Consider the following 15,093-nt stretch of genomic DNA (forward strand, 5'->3'; position numbering starts at 1 on the left):
AAATAGCTTCAGAAATTGCCTAGGTATGTTTAATTGCTCTTTCAGGGCCGCCTTTTGTATGTGTGTACACTGCTGTGTAATTAAAAATATATCAACGTGGCTTGCAGCAATAAAAACACAAAACTACACAGTAAAAACCATTCAAAGCTTAACATCAGACCTCAGTTAACCCTCATGGAAGGATGTATTCTTTTCTTTTTTTAAAAAAAAAATCACCATAAACAAAATAAACAGTCAGTTATCTTGCATATATAACCCAACAGGGAGCATGTGAGTACCACATTATCCAAAGTATTGACCTTTGGATACAAAGTTTTTGATCAAATACAAATCGTGAAAGATTTTAAAAACCCAAAGCATCCATGCAGCTGTGATATGGTTGTTGTTTACTCATCTTAGTTGTGTTCGACTCTCTGTGACCCCATGAACCAGAGCATGCCTTGGAAACTCTCACTTTCTTCTCAAAGCTTCTCCTTATGTCCATGGAGGTTTTTTGGCAAAATACTGGAGTGGATTGCCAGTTCCTTCTCCAGGTGGATCACAGTTAGTCTAAACTCTCAGCTATGACTTGTCTGTCTTGGGTGGCCCTGCACAGCATAGCTCAGAGCTTCTTGGAGTTATTCAAGCCGCTTTGCCATAACAAGGCAAATCCATGAAGGGGTGTGATATGGTAGCCTCACTCATCTGAGCTTTCCCAGAACAGGTAAGTGGTAGTGGTTTTTCCTATCATGATTAATGGTATTGGGCTTAAGATGACAATTGCTTTTCTTACTGTCTTATGCATAAGAAGGATACAATACATGAGACAGGTGGAGATACTGTTACATTGATAATTACAGCTAATTAACCAGACAGTACATAGGAAGGACTTGTTCATGTTTCAAGACACTAGCTTTCATTATGAAATCAAGCCAGCCAGAAGTAAATTTGTCTTTCCTACTTTGTCCTCTGGACATCATCTGTCAGTCTTTTTCGGGCATAGGCAAACTCGGCCCTCCAGATGTTTTGGGACTACAACTCCCATGATCCCTAGCTAACATGACCAGTGGTCAGGGATGATGGGAATTGTAGTCCCAAAACATCTGGAGGGCCGAGTTTGCCTATGCCTGGTCTTTTTAATCTAGCTATTTCCCAGAACCAAATTTGTATTGGTTAGTTATCACTGTGCCTGCAAGGCATCTAGCAGTCATGCATCTTGTTGTTGTAGTTTAGTCGTCTTAGCTTGTAATGTGACTTCTATGTTCTCTGCTCTGCAAATCTGAGTTGTTCGGGAAGGATGTTTTCTTAATAGACTACATACACCTGTTAGAAGAAAAGGTTTCAGCAATTGTTTAAAAGCTGCACAGGATAGCTGTGTGCTCCCTGTTGGCAGATGTTTACTGGAGTCAGAGCAAACACACTTATAGGTAAGTTACTGTTTAAACAATACCTTTTTTTTTTTTACTGCTAATTCCACCCTTTGTGTTTGTCTTCAGCATGTGTGCTCAAGGATAGCCAAGACAGTTTATGTGGACTAAGCTGTCCGCACCCATTAAGCCTACATAAAACTGAAAGCTGGAATTAAGGGTCCCGTGCAGGGGTGTAGGAAGGGGGGTGCGGTAGGGGTCCGGGTGTCATCCCAGAGGTGGGTTACAAAATCCCTCCAGGGCAGATCACGCTGCTGTGTGGGTGGGTCGCCCCACTCCCGGGGGCATGGCATGCTCAGGCGACTAGCTCCGCCACTGGTCCCATTCTCCCCATTTTGGAACAATGAGTTGGAACATACAGAAACAGAACATAGTCTGAATCCACACGCCCTTAGTCTAACATATTATGAACGGGGCAAGTATGAGGTTCTCTAGGGTGAGAGGTAAAAGTTAAAGGTAAAGGACAGTTAAGTTCAGTCAAATGGGGTTGTGGCGCTCATCTCGTTTTCAGGCCGAGGGAGCCAGTGTTTGTCCACGGACAGCTTTCCGGGTCATGTGGCCAGTATGACTAAATCGCTTCTGGCGCAACGGAACACCATGACAGAAGCCAGAGTGCATGGAAACGCTGTTTACCTTCCTGCTGCAGCGGTACCTACATATTTCTCTACTTGCAATGGCGTGCTTTCAAACTGCTAGGTTGGCAGGAGCTGGGACAGAGCTCCCCACCATCTCAGATTCGAACTGTCAACCTTCTGATCAGCAAGCCCAAGAGGCCCAGTTGTTTACACCACAGCGCCACCCGCTCCTAGGGGGAGGATACTTTGGGTAACCACATACTGTATAGGCCGATTCCATGAGCTTCAAGGAGCCCCAGCTGATGAAGCATCTTGGCCCCAGCTGACCAAGTGTCAAGGTGTGTTAAGCAGACCTTATGAGGAGGTCTCTACCCCTCCTTTTCTTGACCTAAAGAAAACCCAAGCTCTTAGTAAAGTAACTTAAAACTACAAAAACAATTTTGCAGGTAGAATGTCAGCAGGGGTGTGAAGGATTTCTAGTGTTTTGAACTCTTCATCACATGTAGAACTATCTCCCTTGTTGGGCAGAAGGTGTGGCTGCCTCTGGGGTGCAATGCGCTGCTGTGAACAAGTTTGTTCCCTTGTGCTGAAGGCCAACCTGAAAAAAAACTAAGAGAGGCAGAAATGGTGGATGAGGCCTTTAGGAGCATTATAGATGTGCCCTGCTCCTAGAATCATAGAACTGCAGAGCTGGAATCCCCTGCAATGCAGGAATCGCAACTAAAGCATCCATGACAGATGGGCATCCAACCTCTGCTAAAAAAAACCATCCGATGAAGGAGTCCACAACCTCCCAAGGTTCCACTGTCAAACAGCTCTTGCTGTCAGAAAGGTCTTCCTGGAGCTGAGTTGGAATCGCCTTCCTTGTAACCTGAAGCCATTGGTTTGGGTCTTACCCTCCAGAGCAGGAGAAAACAAGCTTGCTCCATCTTCCATGTGATCTTCCATTTAGATATTTTAAGATGGCTAGTGTATCTCCTCTCAGACTCCTCTTTTGCAGGCTAAATATACTCAACTCCCTCAACTGTTCCTCATAAGGCTTGGTTTGCAGACCCTTGGTCACCCTCCTCTGCCCATGTTCCAACTTGTCAATATCCTTTTTAAATTGTGGTGCCCAGAACCGGACACAGTATTCCAGCTGTGGTCTGACCAAAGCAGAATTGAGTGGGACTGTGACTTCCCTTGACCTGGACTCTATACTTCTGCTGATGCAGCCTAGAATAGCATCAGCTTTATCCTAAGATGATAATTCACCTGCTCCGAGGAAGCATGAGTCTCAGGCAAGGAGATGGAAACACTCCTTTACAAGGGACCAATTCCTTGGGGAATGAACAGATACCCTGTTGTGTTGAGGACACTTCTCCAGGAGGGCAGGGTGGAAGGATCCATGTAGTGGGTGGTTCAATAATTAAGAAAACAGATAATTGGGTGTGTGTAGGGATATCGCGAAGTGGGGAGTGGGGTCCGGAGGGAGCACACTTCTCCACCAGCAGGCAGCCACAATCTGCCTGCACGCGTGACCTTGGGGTGCAGGGCAAACTCTCCCTCAGACAAGCCATGGCTGTCGGAACATCGTCCCGGGTCTGACCTTTTGCGGTCTCAGCAGTCTGCGGTGTCCTGTCTGTAACCTTCCCCCCCCCCCCCCGAACCTTTTGTCTCCTTCATCATACAGTGTGCAAGGGGGAAATGACGCTGTGGAAACAGGTGCCAAAATAACTTTGTACCACCCCATGATCTCAGGACTGGAAGATGTGCAAAGGTCACAGCCCAAAATGTATCTGCCTAGCTTGCATATTTGTCTCAATAAAAAGAGGCTCCACAGGCTGGTCAGCAGCTTGCTTCAGCCCACCTGTGCGCAGCTCACATGATGATCAACTCCTGTCTTGGGCCTTCACTTCAGGTGTGTTATGAGAATGCAGCTCTTTCTCACTGTCAGAGGCTTGCTGTTTCTGATTCTGGAGGTAACATACAGCTAATGCAGTCTGTTCCTAGCATTCAAAATAAAAATTTAAAAAATTGTCCAGTGGCACCTTATAGACCAACTAAGTTTCTTCTGGTATAAGCTTTCATGTGCATGCACACTTCTTCAGGCACACGAAAGCTTATACCAGAACAAACTTAGTTGGTCTATAAGGTGCTACTAGACAGTTTTTAAAATTTTTATTTCAACTGTATCAGACCAACACGGCTACCTACCTGTTCCTAGCATTATTCACCAACATTAGAGCAAAGATGCACATGCCTGTGATGGATATGGGAATGGGCTTCTTGGGAATGTCTCCGTGATGGGGGGGTTGGGTGCAAAAGTTTTTCAACAGCATAAATGGATCTGAGTACAAGAATACTTTATATTCTTTGCTCTTGACAGGCTCTTTCACAACTATTACCTATCAGAAAATAATCTGGCAGATAGTTGGGGGAGAGGAAGAGGGAATCAACAGTGGGAATCTTAGCACCAATAATGTTGTACAGTCCAAAGCACTGTACTGGGTTGCTATGTAGGAAGCTGAAATCCAGGATCTGGATGGCGAGTGGGATGCAAATTTCAAAGCAGACTCGTCTGATCCACCCCTCATAGACCAACCAAGTGTATGCTTTTAGAACTGTGTTGCTGGATCCCAGGATGTTGTGGATGTCAAACAGGGGTCAGCAAACTTTTTCAGCAGGGGGCCGGTCCACTGTCCCTCAGGCCTTGTGGAGGGCCGGTCTATATTTTGGAGGCGGGAAAATTGAACGAATTCCTATGCCCCACAAATAACCAAGAGATGCATTTTAAATAAAAGGACACATTCTACTCATATAAAAACAAGATGATTCCTGGACCGCTGGATTGAGAAGGCGATTGGGCCGGATCTGGCCTCCGGGTCTTAGTTTGCCTACCCATGGATTAGTATGTCTGTAAAAGCAGTGTCTTTGTGAAATGAGACTAGCGGACAACAACTTCGGTTGTTTGTTATACTCGATTGGTTTGAGTATAACAAATTCAAAGAGCAACATAGGCTGCAGGAGAAGACAAGGGGCACCATGATACACAAAGATTGAACAGATTACCCAAATTAATTCATATCCAGCTTTGGAGCAACATCCCTTCTTTAAAAAACACACCTCTATTAAATCAGATATATATTGCATAGTTTTACTACAATGGCTTCATTTTAAGTAGCGTGTCACAATGTAATAAACCAAAAGCTAGCTAATGACACGCAGCAAACGAATACAAGGAAAGCCACTTCTCTTATAAATCGGTTTCTGAAAAACCTGGTGCCCGGTAATGAGTCTTCTTTCTCTCCCTCTCAAAAAAGCAAAATAACAAAGAGTGTTTTTTGAGGGGCAGCAGCTCTAAGGGCATTTGGTTCATCCATTTATTTTACTTTTCATGGAGATGCAAATCTGCCAAAGAAAAGTATACTTTTTGTTGGCTTGTGGCGGATAAAAAATAGGAAGGGGTGGTCAGCGTTGAAATCCTCTTCCATAGGCAAACTACATAGCATTACCATACCAGCGGTTGCTGCTGCTGCTTCTGTCCCTTCCTCATTCACTTCTACAAATGACTTGTGAACAATTTTGGACACATGGAGGTCCCGGGCTCCTGACATTCCAGACAAATCTGCCTTTCCGCTGTCAAAGACATCCAGCACTCCCAATTCGGCCAAGGGAGTTTTAAGATCATAGGTCTCCTCCAGCTTAAATTTCGGCAGGTGCACCCTAACTTCAGAGTTGCTGTACATTTTTCCTGGGTGTGTCCACTCTTGGAGCTTTCCTAAGGTAAGCTGCTTCTCCAGCTAAAATTTAAAGAGAGAGAGAGGATGAATTTAATATGCCATTGCAGCTCAAATATATCTACTTCATGTACAACAACAGCAGCAGTGCTTATATAGAAAGTCAGAACGGAAAGCTAGGGTGCGTCTGTAGAGAACAGAGAAATAAATATTCAAGAAGGGGATCCCAACTTTAACTTTGTTTATCTCCACCTCAGAATGTCACCCGGTACCAGGGCTTGAAAGAGTTTGCTACCCAAGACCTTGGAGATTCACTATCTGTTGGAAGAGATAATACGATACTCAACGCAGCATTGGTCCCTTAAAAGGAGACCTTGTCTGTAGAACAGTTCCTGCTTTAAAAGGGATTTGTGTATGAAAAAAATGACATTAGCAAGTATAAGACACACAGAGAGACTGATGTGGAGTTTTATAAAATTCCACACGGAAATACTCCCAAAAGCATTTAGCCACTCCCGTCTACTCAGTGGTCTTTAGAAACTGTGGAACGGTAGGAAAATTGTGTCAAAGCAACATATTGAAGGCATTTATTTTGAAGCAAAGTCCAACTTGTCCCTATTTGATTTCAAGTCTGCAAATGAATCAATCTGCAGATAATTCAGAGCACGTGCTGTAGAAGCCAGGTTATCTGCTTTGGTTTTCTCTGGGGCTGCGAGGAGAGCCTGCGATACATGTCTGACTCTCAGCAACACAGCCTTTGATCCTGAAAAGTAAAATGTTCCTACAAAAGAGAGGCATGCTCTGAATTATCTGCAGATCAACTGCATAGCTCAGCTGGTTAGAGTGCCATGCTGATAATGCCAAGGTTGCAGGTTTGATCCCCGTATGGGACAGTTGCATGTTCCTGCATTTCAGGGGGGTTGGACTAGATGACCCCAGGGTCCCTTCCCACTCTACAGTTCTATGAAGACTCAGCTGTAATAATCAATAATAGTAATAATATAGTAAAAAAAATTCTGATGTCAATTTCACACGCATATACCATGAGCACTGCAACTACAGGTTGTCGTTTTTTTAAAAAAATCATTGGTAATGTGCCATTTGAAAAAAAATATTATAGAGAAAGAAAGGGAGAAACCAGAATTACCTGTTCCAGGCCAGTGGAGTTATCCTCAATGTCATCAGGCAGCAGGATTATCATGCTAAATTTGTCCCCTTTGTAAGGAAGTTCCAGCACACGGCATTTACACTCAGGGATATATCCCAAAGGAAGCTCCTTTTTCATAAACATCATCTTCACCGTCTTCTTTTCCTTCTGGGTAGTTTTTAAAAAAGGCACAGCTATGAGCATGCAAAAACATATTGCAAGTAAAAGAGTATGTTTAGACACCTAAGAGTTCGTGCAAAGAAAAAGGTTCTTTCCAAAACGATGTTAACGGTTGTGCTGTTACAGAGGGGTCCTACTCAGAAGAAAGCTAGATTTGGGTTCATTGGGACTTACTCCTAGGGCTAAGCGTGCAAAGGAATGCAGCCATTCACATTCCAATCCAGGCATGTACAAAGTCCATTTTGGGGGCCTAATCTGGTCGGTTTAATCTGGCCCCTGGGGCAGTTTATTTCCTGGGGTAAAATCCTAAAAAAACCTCAACAACTTCAATCCTAAAACATGTCAACAACTTTGGTTGGCCCCCACGGCCCTTTAATTCATCAAATCTGGCCATCTTTGAAAAAAATTTGGACACCGCTGTAATCAGTTCATGGCACACTCAATATTGCTTTTTGTCATCTAAAGGCAAAGATAATCAAGCAAGCGAATTACTAAAACCAAATATGTTTGTTCTTTTCAGCTGTTTCCTTCAAGCACCGAAGCTGGCCAATGGAAACTGAAGTCCAATAAAAGCTCAATAAAATATTTTAAAATGAAAATACTGATTCAGATTTAATAGTTTACATTCAGAGAACACACTGGGTTGAATCCAGAGGTGTCCCACCCACATTTGTTTTTTTTTACTCCCAGTCATGCACAAATAACCTTTACGTGTTTTAGAGCTGCTAAAAGAAAAGTATTAGCAAGTTGACTATCACCTATTGACTATTAAACCTAAACCAATAAGTTGACTATTAAACCTAAATTTTGGGTAGCATCCGACTAAAGCATTCTCTCAGTGTAAGTATTACCCTCCTCTCCTCGCACACCCCATACCCTCCCCAGATGTGCTCCAGAACCCCTAGAACAAATTTAGGGGGTACATGGGAGGGGAGGACAAGTGGGGAAGTCCTGTTGCACAAAACAGAAATCCTTGCACTGATGGGAAGTGCTACTCAGAGCTACTTTGGATACAACTCTTTATAAGACGGTCACGGGTGGCGCTGTGGGTTAAACCACAGAGCCTAGGGCTTGTTGATCAGAAGGTCGGTAGTTCGAATCCCTGCGACAGGGTGAGCTCCCGTTGCTCGGTCCCTGCTCCTGCCAACCTAGCAGTTCGAAAGCACGTCAAAGTGCAAGTAGATAAATAGGTACCGCTCCAACAGGAAGGTAAACAGTGTTTCCGTGTGCTGCTCTGGTTTGCCAGAAGCGGCTTAGTCATGCTGGCCACATGACCCGGAAGCTGTACGCCGGCTCCCTCAGCCAATAAAGCGAGATGAGCGGCGCAACCCCAGAGTCGGCCATGACTGGACCTAATGGTCAGGGGTTCTTTTACCTTTAATAACAGGACAGTGTGAAATATAGGCCTTTTGTTACCTTACTGAGTCTAAAAGGAAGTTCCTCAGTGTCCTCCTCTTGAAATTTCTCTGCCCAGCTGCCTTTGAAGTAGATGGCATTTACCAAAACAAGTTTGGTCAGTTCATTCAGTGAGCCTTCGGACAACAAGTCACGTATTTTACCTGGAAATTGAAGTTACAGAACAAATTACCTCTGTAAGAATCAAGACATTGATTCAGACATGACAAGAGGCTGTGGATAACTGTGGCTCAGTGGCTTGTTTTGCTGCTTTTGAAGCTAATGCATATCCTGAAACTAATGCATATCTTGATCGCCGAAGAATTGATGCTTTTGAATTATGGTGCTGGAGGAAACTCTTGAGAGTCCCATGGACGGCAAGAAGATCAAACCTCTCCATTCTTAAGGAAATCAGCCCTGAGTGCTCACTGGAAGGACAATTCCTGAAGCTGAGGCTCCAGTACTTTGGCCACCTCATGAGAAGAGAAGACTCCCTGGAAAAGACCCTGATGCTGGGAAAGATGGAGGGCACCAGGAGAAGGGGACGACAGAGGATGAGATGGTTGGACAGTGTTCTCGAAGCTACCAGCATGAGTTTGATCAAACTGCGGGAGGCAGTGGAAGACAGAAGTGCCTGGCGTGCTCTGGTCCATGGGGTCACGAAGAGTCGGACATGACTAAACGACAACAACACACTGCATATCCTGGCTTATTAAGTCAAGATCTGACTGGAGACAAGGCAGGGCCAAAACAAAGGAAGGAAGGAAGGGAGGGAGGGAGGGAGGGAGGGAGGGAGGGAGGAAGGAAGGAAGGAAGGAAGGAAGGAAGGAAGGAAGGAAGGAAACCTTGGTAGTCCTTCCTAATCATTTTTTAAAGAAACTGAGGTAGTTCAGTCAGTAAAGCATGAGACACTTAGATCAGGGTTGTGATCTACAGGTCCCTGTTGTTCCTTTCAACTTTATGATTCTATAATTCTCTAAGTTGAGAGTTTTCCAAGCACCATTCACCTTCTGTATGATTCTCAACCCACTGGTTAATGTGCTTTCGTGCATCATCTGAAGCATTTAGAAAATCCACTGTGGCTAACTCAGCTCCATACATCTTCTGGGTGCTAGCCAAGAAATCCTGGAGAAATCACAGAAGACAGATATCAATGTACGGGGGGGGGGGGGGGCAAGGGGCATGGTTATCACCCATCTGTGGACTATAAATTGGTCTTCTTATTCCTGGCTGGGGGTGACAGTTAGTTTTGTTGGCATCGTTCATCAATCTATTGAAAGAATGCCAATTTTCTCATAATGCACGAATTAGTAAAAACACTCAATTCCCAGTTTAGGGAAGTTTTTAACATTTGATGGTTTACCCAGCCAGATGGGTGGAGTATAAATCATCACCATCATTTTTTATTTGTATGCCGCCTTTCCACAGTTTTAAAAAAATGCTCAATGCGGCTTACAGCATGACAAGATTTACATAATTACAAAAGTCACAAACAATAAATAAACCAGATCAAGAAAATACACAACCAAATGGGAAACCATTTCCACTTAAATCAAAATCTAAAACTAAGAATACAGCATTGATATCACAGTTTAAAATGACATAGGTAAAAAATAACAGCAATTTAAACAAAAACAAAAAACAAAATGGAGCCTTCTGCCCAGCAACAGCGGCGGCAGCAGTCCTTTATAGAGCCCATCAGGCCTCGCCCAGGGCCAGGTGGTGAGTGGCAGGACTGGGGCCCTCAGGCGCTGAGCAGTAGTAGTAGTTTGGGTTTTTTCCTCATTCTGTGCAGAAGTTCCTGTGGAAAAGTTCTACCTACTCTCCTTAACACAGAAGATACAATCCGAAAGCATTCTATAAAAGTTGTTTCAACACGAATGAATGTGATGTTGCAAACAAATTTGAATGTTTAGCTTTATCCAGGAATGTCAAACACAATAAAGCTGGCAAAATAAATAATACCCACAACCTACATGAGGCAGCACTTCATTTGTGAGCTTGACATGTGGCTTTTAATGTTCTGATGCAGCAGTTTCATAGCATACCAATTCTCCCAAATGAAGAATTACAACCCCACCACTCCCAGTTCCACATCTAGGGAAATAAACAGCAAATCTCTCGGCCAGGTAATTTTGCAGAGTTTCGTTGATATCCCAGCAATTAACTTACTTGCAAAAAAGTGTAGGTCTTTTCTCCAAACAGCCTATTAGCAAGCTTCAATGTATAGGGTGCTCCGCTCTTGTTAATGTCAGTATTCAGGGCCTGGAATCTTGAGTGAAGGTCTTCAACGACATCAAAGTGAAATGTCTGCACAAGGGAAAAGAGAAGTCCTAACTGATTATCACTAGGACCAATCAAATAAATCTCCCTGTGGAACGCCCTCCCACCAGATGTCAAAGAGAACAACAACTACCAGACTGTTAGAAGACATCTGAAGGCAGATGTTTTTAATGTTTGATGTATTACGGTATTTTAATATTTTTAATAAATTACAGTAAAAGGTTTTAGGACATGGAAGGAAAATAATTAGCTTTATTAACCTGGTGCGTTACTATCATGATGGGGGGGGGGGGGAAACACCACTGCAATGAAATCATGGACTATAAACAGCAACATTCAGAATATATTCTGATGCATAATTAAATCTAAACAAAACTGCTCCTACTTTGTGGGACATTAAATGTAAAGTGCTTTGAATGGTGAAAGTTGAACCACCTTAGAAAAATAACCAGAAATCAAGAGAAAACCTGAAAAGATTTTTTTAAAAAAAGATTTTTGCTGACCTTTGAGAGTTGTGCGGCTGTGTTACCTTTAGCCCCCAAGGAAACCATGGCGATTGCAGCAGATATGCTAAGCGGCGAAAAAAAGATGTTGCCTGTTTTGTCGGCTTCACTGAACTTTTGGAAGAGATCAAGGGCAAAATGTGTGTTTGCGATAGCCAGTTTCTCCATGGTGTAATCTGAAAAGCATGAAAAGGAAAGAAAAACCATGTCACTTATTACTTTTGACCAACCCATACACACAATCTATACGCAGTCAGGAAAACAGGAACCTGACTTCGGCAGACGTGTCACAAAATAACAAATATAGTTATGGTCTCTCTCTGCCTCTGTCCACATCCTTTTTGTGATAGTGCCATGGGGCAGCAGCCTGGTATGTGCAAAAAGGGCTCTTCCCCCCCAATTCTCTTCAAGTTAATAAACTTTCTAAAATCTCCCTGCAACCACCAAGTGCTAGATCCACATGACTGAGCTTTGGGAAGCTCAGCAACCTGTCTTGAGTAGCCTCTAAATGCACCTTCCAGGCACACGGACATCACAGGTGAGCGGCAATTTAGGAGGGGAAGCTGCCTTGCAGGCTCCCTTCCAACTCTATGGTTCTAGGATTTTATTATCAGCCTGGCAGCCTGAGAAGCAGGAAGTTCTGTTTGTCTCATTCATGCCCAGAGGAAAAACTCCACCTGCTGGTTTTCTGTTAAAGTGGTTAATCTCTGGACTCCTCCCTCTGCCAAACACAGAAACCTTAGCTTCCCAGCTCTTTCCCTGACAGTTTTTAAACAGCTGTATGATGGGGAAAAGATATCAACAGCAGGAGCTCTTCTCCATAAAATCTGCGGCATGCAGGATCTTAAAAACATTTTTAATATTTGATGATTTACTATGTGCTATAAACCGCCAGAGTGGCTGGGGAAAGCCAGATGGGCAGGGTAGAAATAATAAAATTATTATTAATAATAATAAATCTCTGCCTGCAGGTTTAATCACTAGTATATCCAGGCCATATGAAAGCCTCCAGTTCAGATCCACTACCAGGTAGTGTAGGCTGCAGAATGGGCATAGCCAGGGGGAGCATTTGCCCCATCCCCTAAATCAAGTAAATAAATAAAAATACTTAACTAAAAGAAGAAATCATGGAAAGATTTTGACAGATTCCACGCCCACCCCAGCACTTGGGGTCAAAAGAAGGTAATTTGAGTGACTGGGGAAACCCAGCCAGATGGGCAGGGTATAAATAATAATAATGATAATAATAATAAAAATAAACAACTGTTGTTGAGACATTTCATTCCGAACCTGCTAGACAGAGCCAGACTGAGGGTGATGGCTGGTGGGTGTCCTAACCCCCCTCCAAACATAAATCCTGGCTACGTGTCTCTCTTTCCCCCCACCAATAAATAAATCCTGGCTACGCCCAAGGGCTGCAGTACTGAGTTAGACGACTCAGAATAACGTAGTTGCCAAAGTTCCTGGGGTTGGATGACCCTAGGGCAGAGGCGTCCAACTCCCAAGAGACTGCGATCTACTTACAGAATTAAAAACTGGCAGTGATCTACCCCTTTTGGGGAGGTTCAGGTCAAAGTTGCTGCGCTTTTAGGGAGGAAAACCCCGTTTTTGTTGACCTGATTTTAGGCAGGAAATGGAAAAGGTCGCTCAGCGGAAGATCAATAAGGATCATGCGCGAATGGAGGACGGAGGGAGGATGCTCTTTTGCAAGCGCTAGGAAAAGGAGCCCACGATCTATCGCGACCAGTAGATCGCGATAGGCCTACTGGACCTCCCTGCCCTAGGGGAATCCCCTTCCAGGTTTACCATTGGACGAAACATCCTTCTGCCCCAAAGCGCAACTTCACCCTGCCGACGAGCTTGTCGTTTCTGTTCCTCCTCCCTCCCTCCCTTTCTTGGGAAATCCCAAGCCCCCGGGGATCGGATGTCAGCAGCTCCGCCCAATGCATCCCTGCTTTTCTTCTGCAAGAGTTTCCCAAGTACAGCTTTCCCGTCTTGCAGCGCCGAGAGGGGGCGAAATGTGGCAGCCGTCCGGGCTGTGCGCCCTTCGGAGCGCGCCGCGCCCCTCGAGGCAAAGGCGCTGCGCTCCCTTCTCCTCCTGCCACGACTGGGCCAGAAATGGTGCTTTTTCTTACCTGGACCCAGAGCCAAGTTTCCCAGGAGCGTCAGTCGCCGTCGAGGAAGCCCCGCTCTACTGAAAGAGGCTGGAAGGCAGGGCGGAGGGAAGCGCCCCGGGCGGGTCTAAAGCTGCGAGGGGAAACAGAAAGCGGAGCAACGCCTTAGGCGCCGCCCTTCGACGGAGGGAACCCGGAGGGCGCTCGACAGGTGCGACGGTGCGGGAGACCAGAAAGAACCTTTCTCTTGATCAAGATGAGCAGGTGACAGCAAAGGTTGCAAGGTTTTTAGCTGGGGCAATCAGAATAAGATCCACTATTTGACTATGGATTCAAAACCCTAAAAATGTATTTTATATAATTGACTTTTTATTTCTATTCTTTGTATATCGTATTGTTGTTTGGCTGACGCAAATAAAGATTCACCTGGTCGCATGGGCGTGCCGATTTTTTCCCCAACTTCCAGGTCCCCAAAATGAGGGGCGGTCAAAGGCTGCGACTGTGCCTTGGGAATTCGAAAGACCTTTTTTGGTTAAATTAATGTGATTTATTCCCCCATTGCAGAGGGTTGCACTTGATGAGCCTTGATGATCCCTTCAAACTACGATTCTATGAATTTAGTTTTCCTCGGTAAGGAAAATGTGTGTAAAATGGCATGGAAACCATTAAAAATGATGGCCAAATGCTTGCAGTTATACCACATATTATTACTATGATGAGTTATTCTTCTATATCAATACCGGACATTTCCAGAAGGCAAAATTAAAATTATTTTGTTTCCCAAAAGCTTCATCAAAGGCAGAATTGACATGGGGGGGGGGGGAGATTTCTGAATGGTGTTTTGTCCTGGATCTTAGGCAAGTCAAAATCATGGTTTGTTGGTGTTTTTCTAAACATAAAAAGTTCAACAACTTTGGGGTATGCCCAAAATAGCTCAAAAACTTTTGGGATGTCCTGGTTTTTACTTTTTGCAATATGGCAGCCCTACTCATCAGACGTAGGCATACCAAGCAAAAATAATAGATCTTAATTCCTCACACCCAAAAACATGTTTTCCAAGACCCCACGATGAAGAAATTTGCAAATATTATGTTCTGCCCCTAAAATGACATACTCTAAATTGCCTGCAGGAATTAGGAGAAAAGTGCTGGAACTGAAGAGATGTGTTAATTGTGGGCACAGGGGTTTGTGTGTGTACTATTGCAACGCTTAAAAGTTGGTGTTGCTTTGCATTTTGCTTTTAGTACCAGGAGATTATTTGGAACAGAAGCCATGCCACCCTGTACGAGGAAGACTTTTGAAGAATATAATCGGTGGGCACACCTTGTGAGAAACAGCGCATTATTTTTAAACTTTTTGTCAGAGATCGTTAGGATTGTCTTGACAACATGGTAAATTAAGATAAGGTTACCAGACATCCCCGTTTCCCGGGGACAGTCGCCGGATTTACAAATCAGTCCGCTGACAAAATCCATTTAAGTTGAAAAGGGTCCCCGGATTCATTGAAAAAAATCTGGTAACCTTAAATCAAGACATACCATAGTTTGCACAATCACATTCAGAATCGATTTCCGCCTGGATCCTTATTAACGATGACAATTGTGTAAAACACTGTGACATAGGTCCAGTGCCGGATTAACCTATAAACTAAGCAAGTTATAGTTTAGGGCCCCACTCTCTTGCCCCCCCCCCCCCAAATCTGGATGTACATTTCCAAAATATAAAAAACAAATAAAATAAAACCTACCGGTACATACAGCAAGTGTTTTGT

The 15,093-nt window shown here is 44.0% G+C and overlaps 1 protein-coding gene and 1 long non-coding RNA gene across 4 annotated transcripts; one reads left to right on the forward strand and one right to left on the reverse strand.

Annotated features, from left to right (window-relative positions):
* The first annotated feature begins 412 nt into the window (after nt 1-412).
* LOC144328737 (uncharacterized) lies at nt 413-7,626 on the forward strand. Its single transcript, XR_013394029.1, has 2 exons — nt 413-703; nt 7,548-7,626. It is a non-coding gene; the product is annotated as an uncharacterized LOC144328737 (long non-coding RNA).
* On the reverse strand, nt 5,092-13,446 carry LOC144328735 (leukocyte elastase inhibitor-like). 3 transcript variants are annotated; one of them, XM_077933317.1, is made up of 7 exons: nt 13,344-13,446; nt 11,209-11,384; nt 10,595-10,732; nt 9,430-9,547; nt 8,444-8,586; nt 6,848-7,015; nt 5,092-5,763 (listed from the first exon to the last, which is right to left on the reverse strand). In XM_077933317.1, the coding sequence occupies exons 2-7, from the start codon at nt 11,374-11,376 to the stop codon at nt 5,356-5,358; spliced, it is 1,143 nt and encodes a 380-aa protein (XP_077789443.1). In that variant the 5' UTR covers nt 11,377-11,384; nt 13,344-13,446; the 3' UTR covers nt 5,092-5,355. The 3 variants fall into 3 exon arrangements, with proteins under 3 accessions (XP_077789443.1, XP_077789445.1, XP_077789444.1); XM_077933319.1 differs by lacking the exon at nt 13,344-13,446 and adding an exon at nt 13,015-13,121; XM_077933318.1 differs by lacking the exon at nt 13,344-13,446 and adding an exon at nt 12,733-12,838.
* Between the last annotated feature and the right edge of the window lie 1,647 nt (nt 13,447-15,093).

Source organism: Podarcis muralis, chromosome 8 (genome assembly GCF_964188315.1).
Source record: "Podarcis muralis chromosome 8, rPodMur119.hap1.1, whole genome shotgun sequence".
Taxonomy (NCBI): Eukaryota; Metazoa; Chordata; class Lepidosauria; order Squamata; family Lacertidae; genus Podarcis; species Podarcis muralis.

Bases quoted from the DNA above. Each gene is read 5' to 3' on its own strand.
- LOC144328735 (XM_077933317.1), bottom strand. From the start codon at position 11,376: ATGGAGAAACTGGCTATCGCAAACACACATTTTGCCCTTGATCTCTTC. The intron at 8,587-9,429 runs GTGAATGGTGCT...TTCAATTTCCAG, and splicing joins GGTTGAGAATCATACAGAAG to GTAAAATACGTGACTTGTTG. The intron at 5,764-6,847 runs GTAATTCTGGTT...TTTAAATTTTAG, and splicing joins ACTCCACTGGCCTGGAACAG to CTGGAGAAGCAGCTTACCTT.